This window comes from Pseudophryne corroboree, chromosome 4 (genome assembly GCF_028390025.1).
Source record: "Pseudophryne corroboree isolate aPseCor3 chromosome 4, aPseCor3.hap2, whole genome shotgun sequence".
Classification (NCBI taxonomy): Eukaryota; Metazoa; Chordata; class Amphibia; order Anura; family Myobatrachidae; genus Pseudophryne; species Pseudophryne corroboree.
The window spans coordinates 224,734,116-224,747,944 of record NC_086447.1 but is presented as its reverse complement, the minus strand read 5'-3'; the positions used below and the strand labels follow the sequence as shown (position 1 = coordinate 224,747,944).

At 46.1% G+C, this 13,829-nt stretch overlaps 1 protein-coding gene across 2 annotated transcripts in view; it reads right to left on the bottom strand.

Moving 5' to 3' along the window:
* Positions 1-7,099: 7,099 nt before the first annotated feature.
* COMMD2 (COMM domain containing 2) overlaps positions 7,100-13,829 on the bottom strand; it is a 45,065-nt gene continuing 38,335 nt past the window's right edge. For both annotated transcript variants that reach the window (XM_063915940.1, XM_063915939.1), the window contains exon 5: positions 7,100-7,599. In XM_063915940.1, the coding sequence (XP_063772010.1) occupies positions 7,402-7,599 (198 nt within the window). In that variant the 3' untranslated portion in view covers positions 7,100-7,401. The remainder of the gene's footprint in view (positions 7,600-13,829) is intronic.

Sequence of the window (13,829 nt, the reverse complement as noted above, 5' to 3'; positions counted from 1 at the left end):
AGACCATCCCCAAACAATTCCTCACCCTTATAAGGCTCTATGTGCCTTTTAAAGTCAGCATCACCTGTCCAGTGTCGGGTCTCTAATACCCTCCTGACAGAATGGACATTGCATTAATTCTGGATGCCAGCCGGCAAAATATCCCTCTGTGCATCCCTCATATATAAGACGACGTCTTATGTTCGCAAAATAGTATCCCTGTTTGACAGGGTTACAGACCACGCTGCAGCAGCACTATCTGCAGGTCTCAGTCTAGTACCCGAGTGTGTAAATACAGACTTCAGGATAGCCTCCTGCTTTTTATCAGCAGGTACCTTCAAAGTGGCCGTATCCTAAGACGGCAGTGCCACCTTTTTTGACAAACGTGTGAGTGCCTTATCCACCCTAGGGGATATCTCCCAGCGTAACTTATCCTCTGGCGGGAAAGGGTACGCCATCAGTAACTTTTTAGAAATTACCAGTTTCTTATCGGGGGAACACACGCTTTTTCACACTTCATTCACACATTTGATGGGGGAACAAAACACTGCCTGCTTTATCTCCCCAAACATAAAACCCTTTTTTAGTGGTACTTGGGTTAATGTCAGAAATGTGTAACACATTTTTTATTGCCGGGATCATGTAACGGATGTTCCTAGTGGATTGTGTATATGTCTCAACCTCGTCGACACTGGAGTCAGACTCCGTGTCGACATCTGTGTCTGCCATCTGAGGGGGCGGGCGTTTTTGAGCCCCTGATGGCCTTTGAGACGCCTGGGCAGGCGCTAGCTGAGAAGCCGGCTGTCCCATAGCTGTTACGTCATCCAGCCTTTTATGTAAGGAGTTGACACTGTCGGTTTATACCTTCCACCTATCCATCCACTCTGGTGTCGGCCCCACAGGGGGCGACATCACATTTATCGGCATCTGCTCTGCCACCACATAAGCCTCATCAAACGTGTCGACACAGCCGTACCGACACACCGCACACACACAGGGAATGCTCTGACTGAGGACAGGACCCCACACAGCCCTTTGGGGAGACAGAGAGAGAGTATGCCAGCACACACCAGAGCGCTATATAATTTAGGGATTAACACTATATTGAGTGAATTTTTCCCAATAGCTGCTTGTATATACAATATTGCGCCTAAATTTAGTGCCCCCCCTCTCTTTTTAACCCTTTGAGCCTGCAAACTACAGGGGAGAGCCTGGGGAGCTGTCTTCCAGCTATACTGTGAAGAGAAAATGGCGCTAGTGTGCTGAGAGAGATAGCTCCGCCCCTTTTTCGCTGACTTTTCTCCCGTTTTTTTATGGATTCTGGCAGGGTTATTTATCACATATATAGCCTCTGGGGCTATATATTGTGATATATTTGCCAGCCAAGGTGTTTTTATTGCTGCTCAGGGCGCCCCCCCCCAGCGCCCTGCACCCTCAGTGACCGGAGTGTGTAGTGTGCATGAGGAGCAATGGCGCACAGCTGCAGTGCTGTGCGCTACCTTGGTGAAGACTGATGTCTTCTGCCGCCGATTTTCCGGACCTCTTCTTGCTTCTGGCTCTGTAAGGGGGACGGCGGCGCGGCTCCGGGAACGAACACCAAGGCCAGTTCCATGCAGTCGATCCCTCTGGAGCTAATGGTGTCCAGTAGCCTAAGAAGCCCAAGCTAGCTGCAAGCAGGTAGGTTCGCTTCTTCTCCCCTTAGTCCCTCGATGCAGTGAGCCTGTTGCCAGCAGGTCTCACTGTAAAATAAAAAACCTAAAATAAACTTTCTTTCTAGGAGCTCAGGAGAGCCCCTAGTGTGCATCCAGCTCGGCCGGGCACAGAAATCTAACTGAGGCTTGGAGGAGGGTCATAGTGGGAGGAGCCAGTGCACACCAGGTAGTCTAAAAGCTTTCTTTTAGTTGTGCCCAGTCTCCTGCGGAGCCGCTATTCCCCCCCCTCCCCCCATGGTCCTTACGGAGTTCCCAGCATCCACTAGGACGTCAGAGAAATTGTATTTGCACCCCTTGCAACATGGTTTGTTCCAGGAGCAAATTGCTGTCTGTTTGCTCCTTACAAAAAGGATCCATCTGCTTACAGCTTCATCTTACAGTATTGAAGTTGTGCTACATCTAATAGAGTCTAGCCATCTTATTTAAAGCTGAAAGCTTCAAAATATGGATATGGAATGCCACTAATGGCCTCCATACATCAGCGCCCGTGACTACCAGACCCACCGGCACCGCCAATTCACTGACCGGATCCTCCGATGGGCAGTCAGCAATGATCAGCAATTTGTTGGGGAATTATGGAAATTAAAACATTTCTAAATTCCAGAATACCCAATCTCAACTGAAAATGGCCAGGACTGTGCAATCAAGATTTTTACATGTTTAATATTCCCGATTCCCCGACCTGGCCGTCAGGAGATCAAGACATAGCAGCAATTTATTGTTGTTGTATGGGGGCCATAAAGCTCTTTTGGTGTTTAAAAAAAAAAAAAAAAAAAAAATGATGAACGTTGCTAAAGTTCTACAACTACACTTACACAGTTGGATCAGCAGATTGCTCACTGGCATTGGCAAATGAAATTGGTTGATTGCACAGTCAGCTTCCTCTTGGATAGCTTAATACAGTCAAGAGGAGAGGTACAGCGTATGTCTGCCCATTGAACCCATGAAAAGCAAAGCACATGTGGTCTCTTGATAGAGAAAGGAAAAAGGGGTGGAGGTGTCGATTAGTGAAAAGAGCAGAGAAGTGGGACAGTGGAGAAGTTGCACTTTGCAACCAATCAGCTTTGAGGTAATATTTATCAAGTTAATTCTCTAAAATAATAGGTAGAAGCTAATTCTCCACTGGTCCACTTCTCAACTTCTTGATACATCAACCCCAACATAGACTATAGAGCAGGGCTGGCCAAACCGGTCCTCGAGATCTACCAACAGTTTATGTTTTCCAGGCCTCCTGGAGACCTGTAGAACTGTCAGTTAGGAATGAATGCAGCACATCTTAATTAGTAGTGACTATACCTGTGCACTAGCCAGGTGGTCTGGAAAATGTGAACTGTTGGTAGATCTCGAGGACCGGTTTGGCCAGCTCTGCTATAGAGTGTATTTACTAAGCCTTGGAGAGAGAGAAAGTGGAGAGAGATAAACTATCAACTAATCAGCTCCTATCAATTTTCAACTTTATCTCTCTCCAAGGCTTAGTAAATAGACCCCCACAGTAGTTACTATACGTCACTAAACAATATATACATTATGTAATACATCAGACGGCATGCCCATACTTTAACAGGGCCATTTTAGCAAAAACAAACATGTGACGGTTTTCTTAAGAGAAATATACAGCATGAATGGAGTGGTTTCTTTATGTGCCATTTAGGCGTTTGTAGGCAGGATGACAATAAAGACACGGGTTCAGATTCAGATGTCAGGACTGGAATTCTGAACTGCCAACAGCCGGTCTAGTAACGTAACGCTGTATAGCTATTGCTACTAACATCAATGAAGCACTAGAGCTGTTAAATTGCTTTTGTCATATCTGAGAGAAAATATTTCATAAGAGTTGGCTTTTCTAAGCAGCAGATTGTCACTGTCAGGATTTCAACCAGCAATAATATTAACTGGAAAACCAGACTTGTTCTGCATACATAATCAACATGGTCAAAAGGTAGACAGGTAAAGGTAGACAGTGCTTAAGGTCAACAGATCCAAAAGATCGATATAACAATGATCAACACACTTTTGTTTTTCTTCATGCTTTTCCAACTGTTCTTTGATATATTATCCACGTGGACTAAAATTAGTAATAGTAACCAAAGCAAGGCAAGCGAAGCAAGCCCACAAGGGAACACGTTTCACTAATTGTGCTTAGATATGGTTATACAGATGGAGCCCTCCTCATCTATCCCTTTAATAGGATTAACTGAGCCAGGGCGGTCGGACTTAATCCCCTGCTGTATTGTTCTCTCTGTATTGTATTGCAGTTTAGAATAATAGATTAAAAGTTTATGCTAATTAGCTTTGGTGCACCTAGGCACAGCAGAGAGGCCTAGATGAGCGAGGCTCCATCTGTACTTACAAAATGACACCCACATTTTTTTAAAAGCTTGTCAACCAATTTTGTGTCAGCCATTGTCATGTCGACCTTACCCACTGGCTACTTTTTACCTGTCAACCATATGGCGACAGCCTAATGGCTGTCTATCTAGACAATGTAGATCTTTAATACCACACCCTTCTCATGGGACTCTCTAGCTTCCAGGCATTCAAACATCCCCTAAAAACTCATCTCACCACTTAACTGGCACGGTCAGATGACATGCAACTGCTCCGCCCCACTGTATCCCCAAGTTTTTGACGAGGACATCCGTTCTGCAGATGTGCATAATATAGTATTTAAATATTCTAAAAATACTTTTTAAACTATATTAAATTAAACATTATTTAAAAAACAATGTTATGAATGGTTTTGAAGGGAAAAATCGTCATTTAAGTGGTTAAAAGATGTGAAAAATGCTGAAACCATCCTCTAAGCCGGGTTCAGTATGGTATGCCGGAGGTCGGGCTCCCGGCGACCAGCATACCTTCGCCGGGAGCCCGACCGCCGGCTTACTGACAGTGTGGCGAGCGCAAATGAGCCCCTTGCGGGCTCGCTGCGCTAGCCACGCTGCGGGCACGGTGGCGCGCTACGCTATTTTATTCTCCCTCCAGGGGGGTCGTGGACCCCACGAGGGAGAATAAGTGTCGGTATGCCGGCTGTCGGGATTCAGGCGCCGGTATACTGTGCGCCGGGATCCCGTCAGTCGGCATACTGAAGACCACCCCTCTAAGCCCTCCTAGGCTGCTCTACATGATACCACCTCTGTATACAGTTACATAGATTTTACTTTTGTACTAAAACAACCCATGACCTCCCAAAACTAACATTGCTCAGAGACTGGACCACACTGTCCTATTAACCATTTGGTGTCATTGCAATCTGGTAGGAAAAGTACTATGCAAGTCAAGTAGTGTTCCTTCTAGAAATGAAATAGGGCAGGGCGCCGGACTCCGGGGGCATAGCTGCACGGGGGCGCAGCCATGTAAATTAGGGGGGGTGGCCACGGAAACGTCATTTTAGTGGGCGGTGCGGCCCACAGACGTTTGTATAGGGGGCATATATGGCCGGCGACGTCACTGTTTGGGGCGTGCCCAGCAACTCCGTCGGGGCTGGGCTTTCCCCAGCTCTCACCCATAGCGTGAATGGATGCCGTGCGCATGCACATGGCATCTTTACACGCTGGGAGGGCAGGAAGCGGGCGGATGTTCTAGCAGGGCGCCGCAAAAGGGGAAGGGCGGATTTTGCCTTTAAAAAATCGGGCAGGGCGCAGCGCCCTGCTAAAACAGCCTAGCGTGAACACTAGTCAAGCATCACACTCCTATTACTCTATAGATTGTAAGCTTGCGAGCAGGGTTCTCGTACACCTTTGTCTGTTAATATGCAGCCTTGTATTATCACGGTGTTTGTTGCAGTTTAAAAAAAACTATGTAGTATGCTGGCATTACACATAAAAATGTTAATCCATCCAGAAATCAAGTAATGACCAACACAAATGAATAGCATTTCTAACAGTATATAGGTCTCTGTAGACAATGAAGGCATCATTAGGCCTAATGGTTCCATGTGGTTAATGAAGCATTTAGAGTTCAGTTTTTAAAAATTTGCTTTCATATGATTGCAGTCTTGTTTAATATTTGTTTCTCATTAAAAAACACCACTATATGCGAGATACACAGTAGTGCTCTCCGCACCACACTCATACCCCTTTCAGATTCACAATAGCCGAGCTTGAGACTCCTTCAGAATTACGGCCCGACCCGGCATATTGCCGGGTTGGTGACGTCACCGCTGACGCTACCGGAGGCGGTGCTTGGATATAATCATCTCCAAGCACCGCTTCCTCATATGCAGAGAACGGGTGCCGGGTCGCTTTGACCCGGCTTACCCGTTCACACTGCATGTATCCAGGGTCAATTCCGGGTTCAACCCAGGTCACGACCTGGGATGAAATGCCGGGACGCTCGACCGGAGATATTTTTTCAGGACCCTTTCACAATGAGCAAATTCCCGGGTTGATGCGCGTTCATGTGCAATAACCCAGGAAATATTTGCAGTGTGAAAGGGGTATCACTGGAGCATATGTCAGCTGGGTAAATTCAGTGGAGTTTTTGTAACACCCAATACCAATCATACATACATTTATATTTTTTAAAAAGATCGTTTGATGTTGCTTTTCAACATATCTTAAGAATATCAGACAGCTCAACTGCGAGATAACGCGTATACAAACTAAGTAGTGAGAGCTCTCTGTACGCTTTCTCCTTCCCCAGGTAGTGACCGCTATCTGTAGACTTTCAGCCTCCATTCGCAGATAGTGAGAGCTCTCTGTGGGCTTTTAGCCTCCTTCCCCAGGTAATGAGATCTCTCTATGGGGGTAATTCAGAGTTGATCGCAGCAGCAAATTTGTTAGCAGTTGGGCAAAACCATGTGCATTGCAGGGGAGGCAGATGTAACATGTGCAGAGACCGTTAGATTTGGGTGTGGTGTGTTCAAACTGAAATCTAAACTGCAGTCTAAAAATAAAGTAGAACGTATTTACCCTGCACAGAAACAAAATAACCCACCAAATCTAACTCTCTCTGCACATATTATATCTGCCCCACCTGCAGTGCACATGGTTTTGCCCAACTGCTAACAAATTTGCTGCTGCGATCAACTCTGAATTAGGTCCTATATGCTTTCAGCTTAATTCCCTGAACAGTGAGAGCTCTCTGTAGGCTTTTAGCCTCCTTCCCATGGTAGTGAGACCTCTCTGCAGGCAGTGAGAGCTTTCTTTAGTCTTTTAGCTTCTAATCGCAGGCAGTGAGAGCTCTGCGGGATTCAGCCTCCCTTCCCTGTTAGGGAGAGCTCTCAGTGGGCTTTCAGCCTTTTTCTCCAGGTAATGAGAGCTCTCAGTGGGCTTTGTCTCCTTCCTCAGGTAGGGAGCACTCTCTGTAGGGCTTTAAGCCTCCTTCCCCAGGTAATGAAAGCTCTCTGTGAACTTTCAGCCTTTTCCCCCCATGTAGGGAGCACTCTTAAATAAAAAAACAGTATCAGAAACGATAACAAATCTGTTTATTTACAAGTTTGCAGTATGTTACAAAAGTTATTTTTATGGCACAAGGGGCAATATGTAATGCACTCTATTTTTATCAGCACGTGGCTCTCTAGTTGGAGCAGAATTAAAATCAGCCACAACTACTCGGGGATGTAGTTAGACACCAGTTGGAAAGCTGGTGCATCAGATTGGTCCAGAAGTTCAATTTGAACAGTTATTAAACAGTAAACGAGGAATTTTCAAGTTAATACAGAAAAAAAGAATTACATTTGTTACTATGTTAAATGGCAAAGCTGGACAGTTTATTTAATATTGCGCACAATTCTGCGGCAGTGGTTTGTTTTCATTTCTGCAAGGGCTTGTTCCAGTTCCTGGATGATGTGGATTAATGTGGCTGGATCTGTCTGCAATATGCTGGTCTTGAGATCATCATTCTGCTTGAGATGAAGTTTCATTGTTACAGTGGGTTTCACTTGGTGCCTCAGGCTCCGGCTGGCAAGCTACATGTAGGCAGGTATACAAGTGTATGTGTTAGGCTTCGGTTCATCTATACACAGAAATTCTTGCAACTATTTAATTTCCTGGAGCACTATACTGCTCCCTAGTGGTGTTATAGGTGAAAGCAATAAAATGCTACAGAAAATTAAACCACTTTAAGCTCAAACATTTGTAATCATGATTCATGGAAAAATAAACATCATTTAGCTATCTTTCTGAATCAAAGAAAACGTTGAGCCAAAGATTGTGTCATCTGTTCTGGGGCAACAGCGCATAGCCACAGAGGTGTTTCTGCATTAAGTTCAGCAAACTGCAACACAGATTTAGGGCTTGATGTAATGATGCCCAAGTTCGGCGCGGTATCGGATGCCAGCCGAAATCGGTCGTTTTTTAAAGGGACAATCACTTACAAAGCAAAACCATCCGAGCTCGGCTGGCCTCAGGCGTCATTACATCTGGCCTTAGTATGTACCTTGATAAATTGATGGTCTTTTGATTACAGACTAAGTATGGAGCTTAGGTGCAAGACATGCCCTGGACTACAGCAACACTTGTGCAAGCCAGAAGAAAGCTAATCGCTGATTCGTTTAGAGCAGATTTTGTGCCTAAATGTAATGCTAGTCATTTGTAGTGTACTAGTTATGTACTACTAGTCATTTGTAGTGTACTAGTTATGTAATGCTAGTCATTTGTAGTGTACTAGTTATGTAATACATGTTACGCTAGTCATTTATAGTGTACTAGTTATGTAATACACGTAATGATAGTAATTTGTAGTGTACTAGTTATGTACTACTAGTCATTTGTAGTGTACTAGTTATGCAATACATGTTACGCTAGTCATTTATAGTGTACTAGTTATGTAATGTCATTTGTAGTGTACTAGTTATGTAATACATGTAATGCTAGTTATGTAATGCTAGTCATGAGTAGTGTACTAGTTATGTAATACATGTAATCCTAGTCATTTGTAGTGTACTAGTTATGTAATGTCATTTGTAGTGTACTAGTTATGTAATACATGTAATGCTAGTTATGTAATGCTAGTCATGAGTAGTGTACTAGTTATGTAATACATGTAATCCTAGTCATTTGTAGTGTACTAGTTATGGAATGCTAGTCATTTGTAGTGTACTAGTTATGTAATGCATGTAATGCTAGTTATTTGCAGTGTACTAGTTATGTAATGCTAGTCATTTGTAGTGTACTAGTTATGTAATGCTAGTTATTTGCAGTGTACTAGTTATGTAATGCTAGTCATTTGTAGTGTACTAGTTATGTAATACACAACAATGCAGTTCAAACCTCCCAGACGTTAAGTACAAAAATAAGATTTTACTCACCGGTAAATCTATTTCTCGTAGTCCGTAGCGGATGCTGGGAACTCCGTAAGGACCATGGGGAATAGCGGCTCCGCAGGAGACTGGGCACAACTAAAAGAAAGCTTTTAGACTACCTGGTGTGCACTGGCTCCTCCCACTATGACCCCCCTCCAAGCCTCAGTTAGGATACTGTGCCCGGAAGAGCTGGCACAATAAGGAAGGATTTTGAATCCCAGGTAAGACTCATACCAGCCACACCAATCACACCGTATAACTTGTGATACTATACCCAGTTAACAGTATGAAATATAACTGAGCCTCTCAACAGATGGCTCAACAATAACCCTTAGTAAGGTAATAACTACATACAAGTATTGCAGACAATCCGCACTTGGGATGGGCGCCCAGCATCCACTACGGACTACGAGAAATAGATTTACCGGTGAGTAAAATCTTATTTTCTCCGACGTCCTAGTGGATGCTGGGAACTCCGTAAGGACCATGGGGATTATACCAAAGCTCCCAAACGGGCGGGAGAGTGCGGATGACTCTGCAGCACCGAATGAGAGAACTCAAGGTCCTCCTCAGCCAGGGTATCAAATTTGTAGAATTTTGCAAACGTGTTTGCCCCTGACCAAGTTGCAGCTCGGCAAAGTTGTAAAGCCGAGACCCCTCGGGCAGCCGCCCAAGATGAGCCCACTTTACTCGTGGAATGGGCTTTTACTGATTTAGGATGCGGCAATCCAGCCGCAGAATGCTCCAGCTGAATTGTGCTACAAATTTAGCGAGCAATAGTCTGCTTAGAAGCAGGAGCACCTATTTTGTTGGGTGCCTACAGGATAAAAAGCGAGTCAATTTTCCTGATTCCAGCCGTCCTGGAAATATACATTTTTAAGGCCCTGACTACGTCCAGTAACTTGGAATCTTCCAAGTCCCTAGTAGCCGCAGGCACTACAATAGGTTGGTTCAAGTGAAAAGCTGATACCACCTTAGGGAGAAACTGGGGACGAGTCCTCAATTCTGCCCTATCCATATGGAAAATCAGATAAGGGTTTTTACATGACAAAGCCGCCAATTCTGACACACGCCTGGCCGAAGCCAAGGCCAATAACATGACCACTTTCCACGTGAGATATTTCAAATCCACAGATTTAAGTGGCTCAAACCAATGTGATTTTAGGAAACTCAACACCACGTTGAGATCCCAAGGTGCCACAGGAGGCACAAAAGGGGGCTGAATATGTAGCACTCCCTTTACAAATATCTGAACTCCAGGCAGTGAAGCCAGTTCTTTCTGGAAGAAAATCGACAGAGCCGAAATCTGGACCTTAATGGAACCCAAGTTTAGGCCCATAGTCACTCCTGACTGTAGGAAGTGCAGAAAACGACCCAGCTGAAATTCCTCCGTTGGGGCCTTCCTGGCCTCACACCACGCAACATATTTTCGCCAAATACGGTGATAATGGTTTGCGGTTACTTCTTTCCTGGCTTTTATCAGCGTAGGAATGACTTCCTCCGGAATGCCCTTTTCCTTTAGGATCTGGAATTCAACCGCCATGCCGTCAAACGCAGCCGCGGTAAGTCTTGGAACAGACAGGGCCCCTGCTGTAGCAGATCCTGTGAGCGGTAGAGGCCATGGGTCCTCTGATATCATTTCTTGAAGTTCTGGGTACCAAGCTCTTCTTGGCCCATCCGGAACCACGAGTATCGTTCTTACTCCTCGTCTTCTTATTATTCTCAGTACCTTTGGTATGAGAGGCAGAGGAGGGAATACATAAACCGACTGGTACACCCACGGTGTCACTAGAGCGTCCACAGCTATCGCCTGAGGGTCCCTTGACCTGGCGCAATATCTAATTTTTTTGTTTAGGCGGGACGCCATCATGTCCACCTGTGGTCTTTCCCAAAAGTTTACCAACAGTTGGAAGACATCTGGATGAAGTCCCCACTCTCCCGGGTGTAGGTCGTGTCTGCTGAGGAAATCTGCTTCCCAGTTGACCACTCCCGGAATGAACACTGCTGACAGTGCTAAGACGTGATTTTCCGCCCATCGGAGAATCCTTGTGGCTTCTGCCATCGCCATCCTGCTTCTTGTGCCGCCCTGTCGGTTTACATGGGCGACTGCCGTGATGTTGTCTGATTGGATCAGTACCGGCTGGTTTTGAAGCAGAGGCCTTGCCAGACTTAGGGCATTGTAAATGGCCCTCAGTTCCAGAATATTTATGTGTAGGGACGACTCCTGACTTGACCAAAGTCCTTGGAAATTTCTTCCCTGTGTGACTGCCCCCCAGCCTCGAAGGCTGGCATCCGTGGTTACCAGGACCCAGTCCTGTATGCCGAATCTGCGGCCCTCTTGAAGATGAGCACTCTGCAGCCACCACAGTAGAGATACCCTGGTCCTTGGAGACAGGGTTATCAGCCGATGCATCTGAAGATGCGATCCCGACCACTTGTCCAAGAGGTCCCACTGAAAGGTTCTTGCATGGAACCTGCCGAATGGAATTCTGCTTTGTAAGAAGCTATCATTTTTCCCAGGACTCGTGTGCAGTGATGCACCGATACCTGTTTTGGTTTCAGGAGGTCTCTGACTAGAGATGACAGCTCCTTGGCTTTCTCCTGCGGGAGAAATACTTTTTTCTGTTCTGTGTCCAGAACCATCCCCAGGAACAGTAGGCGTGTGGTAGGAACCAGCTGTGACTTTGGAATGTATAGAATCCATCCGTGCTGTTGTAGCACTTCCCGAGATAGTGCTACTCCGACCAACAACTGCTCCTTGGACCTCGCCTTTATAAGGAGATCGTCCAAGTACGGGATAATTAAAACTCCCTTTTTTCGAAGGAGTATCATCATTTCTGCCATTACCTTGGTAAAGACCCTCGGTGCCGTGGACAGTCCAAACGGCAGTGTTTGGAATTGGTAATGGCAATCCTGTACCACAAATCTCAGGTACTCCTGGTGAGGATGGTAAATGGGGACATGTAGGTAAGCATCCTTGATGTCCAGGGATACCATGTAATCCCCCTCCTCCAGGCTTGCAATAACCGCCCTGAGCGATTCCATCTTGAACTTGAATTTTTTTATGTATGTGTTCAAGGATTTCAAATTTAACATGGGTCTCACCAAACCGTCCGGTTTCGGTACCACAAACAGTGTGGAATAGTAACCCCGTCCTTGTTGAAGTAGGGGCACCTTGACTATCACCTGCTGGGAATACAGCTTGTGAATTGCCTCTAGCACAGCCTCCCTGCCTGAGGGAGTTGTCGGCAAGGCAGATTTGAGGAAACGGCGGGGGGGGGGGGCGTCGAATTCCAGCTTGTACCCCTGAGATACTACTTGAAGGATCCAGGGATCCACCTGTGAGCGAGCCCACTGATCGCTGAAATTTTTGAGACGGCCCCCCACCGTAACTGGCTACGCCTGTGGAGCCCCCGCGTCATGCGGTGGACTCAGAGGAAGCGGGGGAAGAATTTTGATTCTGGGAACTGGCTGACTGGTGCAGCTTTTTCCCTCTTCCCTCGTCTCTGTGCAGAAAGGAAGCGTCTTTGACCCGCTTGCTTTTCTGAAGCCGAAAGGACCGTACCTGATAATACAGTGCTTTCTTAGGCTGTGAGGAAACCTGAGGTAAAAATTTTTCTTCCCAGCTGTTGCTGTGGATACGAGGTCCCAGAGACCATCCCCAAACAAATCCTCACCCTTATAAGGCTCTATGTGCCTTTTAAAGTCAGCATCACCTGTCCAGTGTCGGGTCTCTAATACCCTCCTGACAGAATGGACATTGCATTAATTCTGGATGCCAGCCGGCAAAATATCCCTCTGTGCATCCCTCATATATAAGACGACGTCTTTAATATGCTCTTATGTTCGCAAAATAGTATCCCTGTTTGACAGGGTCACAGACCACGCTGCAGCAGCACTATCTGCAGGTCTCAGTCTAGTACCTGAGTGTGTAAATACAGACTTCAGGATAGCCTCCTGCTTTTTATCAGCAGGTACCTTCAAAGTGGCCGTATCCTAAGACGGCAGTGCCACCTTTTTTGACAAACGTGTGAGCGCCTTATCCACCCTAGGGGATATCTCCCAGTGTAACTTATCCTCTGGCGGGAAAGGGTACGCCATCAGTAACTTTTTAGAAATTACCAGTTTCTTATCGGGGGAACCCACGCTTTTTCACACTTCATTCACATATTTGATGGGGGAACAAAACACTGCCTGCTTTTTCTCCCCACACATAAAACCCTTTTTTAGTGGTACTTGGGTTAATGTCAGAAATGTGTAACACATTTTTTATTGCCGGGATCATGTAACGGATGTTCCTAGTGGATTGTGTATATGTCTCAACCTCGTCGACACTGGAGTCAGACTCCGTGTCGACATCTGTGTCTGCCATCTGAGGGAGCGGGCGTTTTTGAGCCCCTGATGGCCTTTGAGACGCCTGGGCAGGCGCGGCTGAGAAGCCGGCTGTCCCACAGCTGTTACGTCATCCAGCCTTTTATGTAAGGAGTTGACACTGTCGGTTTATACCTTCCACTTATCCATCCACTCTGGTGTCGGCCCCACAGGGGGCGACATCACATTTATCGGCATCTGCTCTGCCACCACATAAGCCTCCTCATCAAACGTGTCGACACAGCCGTACCGACACACCGCACACACACAGGGAATGCTCTGACTGAGGACAGGACCCCACACAGCCCTTTGGGGAGACAGAGAGAGAGTATGCCAGCACACACCAGAGCGCTATATAATTTAGGGATTAACACTATATTGAGTGAATTTTTCCCCCAATAGCTGCTTGTATATACAATATTGCGCCTAACTTTAGTGCCCCCCCTCTCTTTTTAACCCTTTGAGCCTGCAAACTACAGGGGAGAGCCTGGGGAGCTGTCTTCCAGCTGCACTGTGAAGAGAAA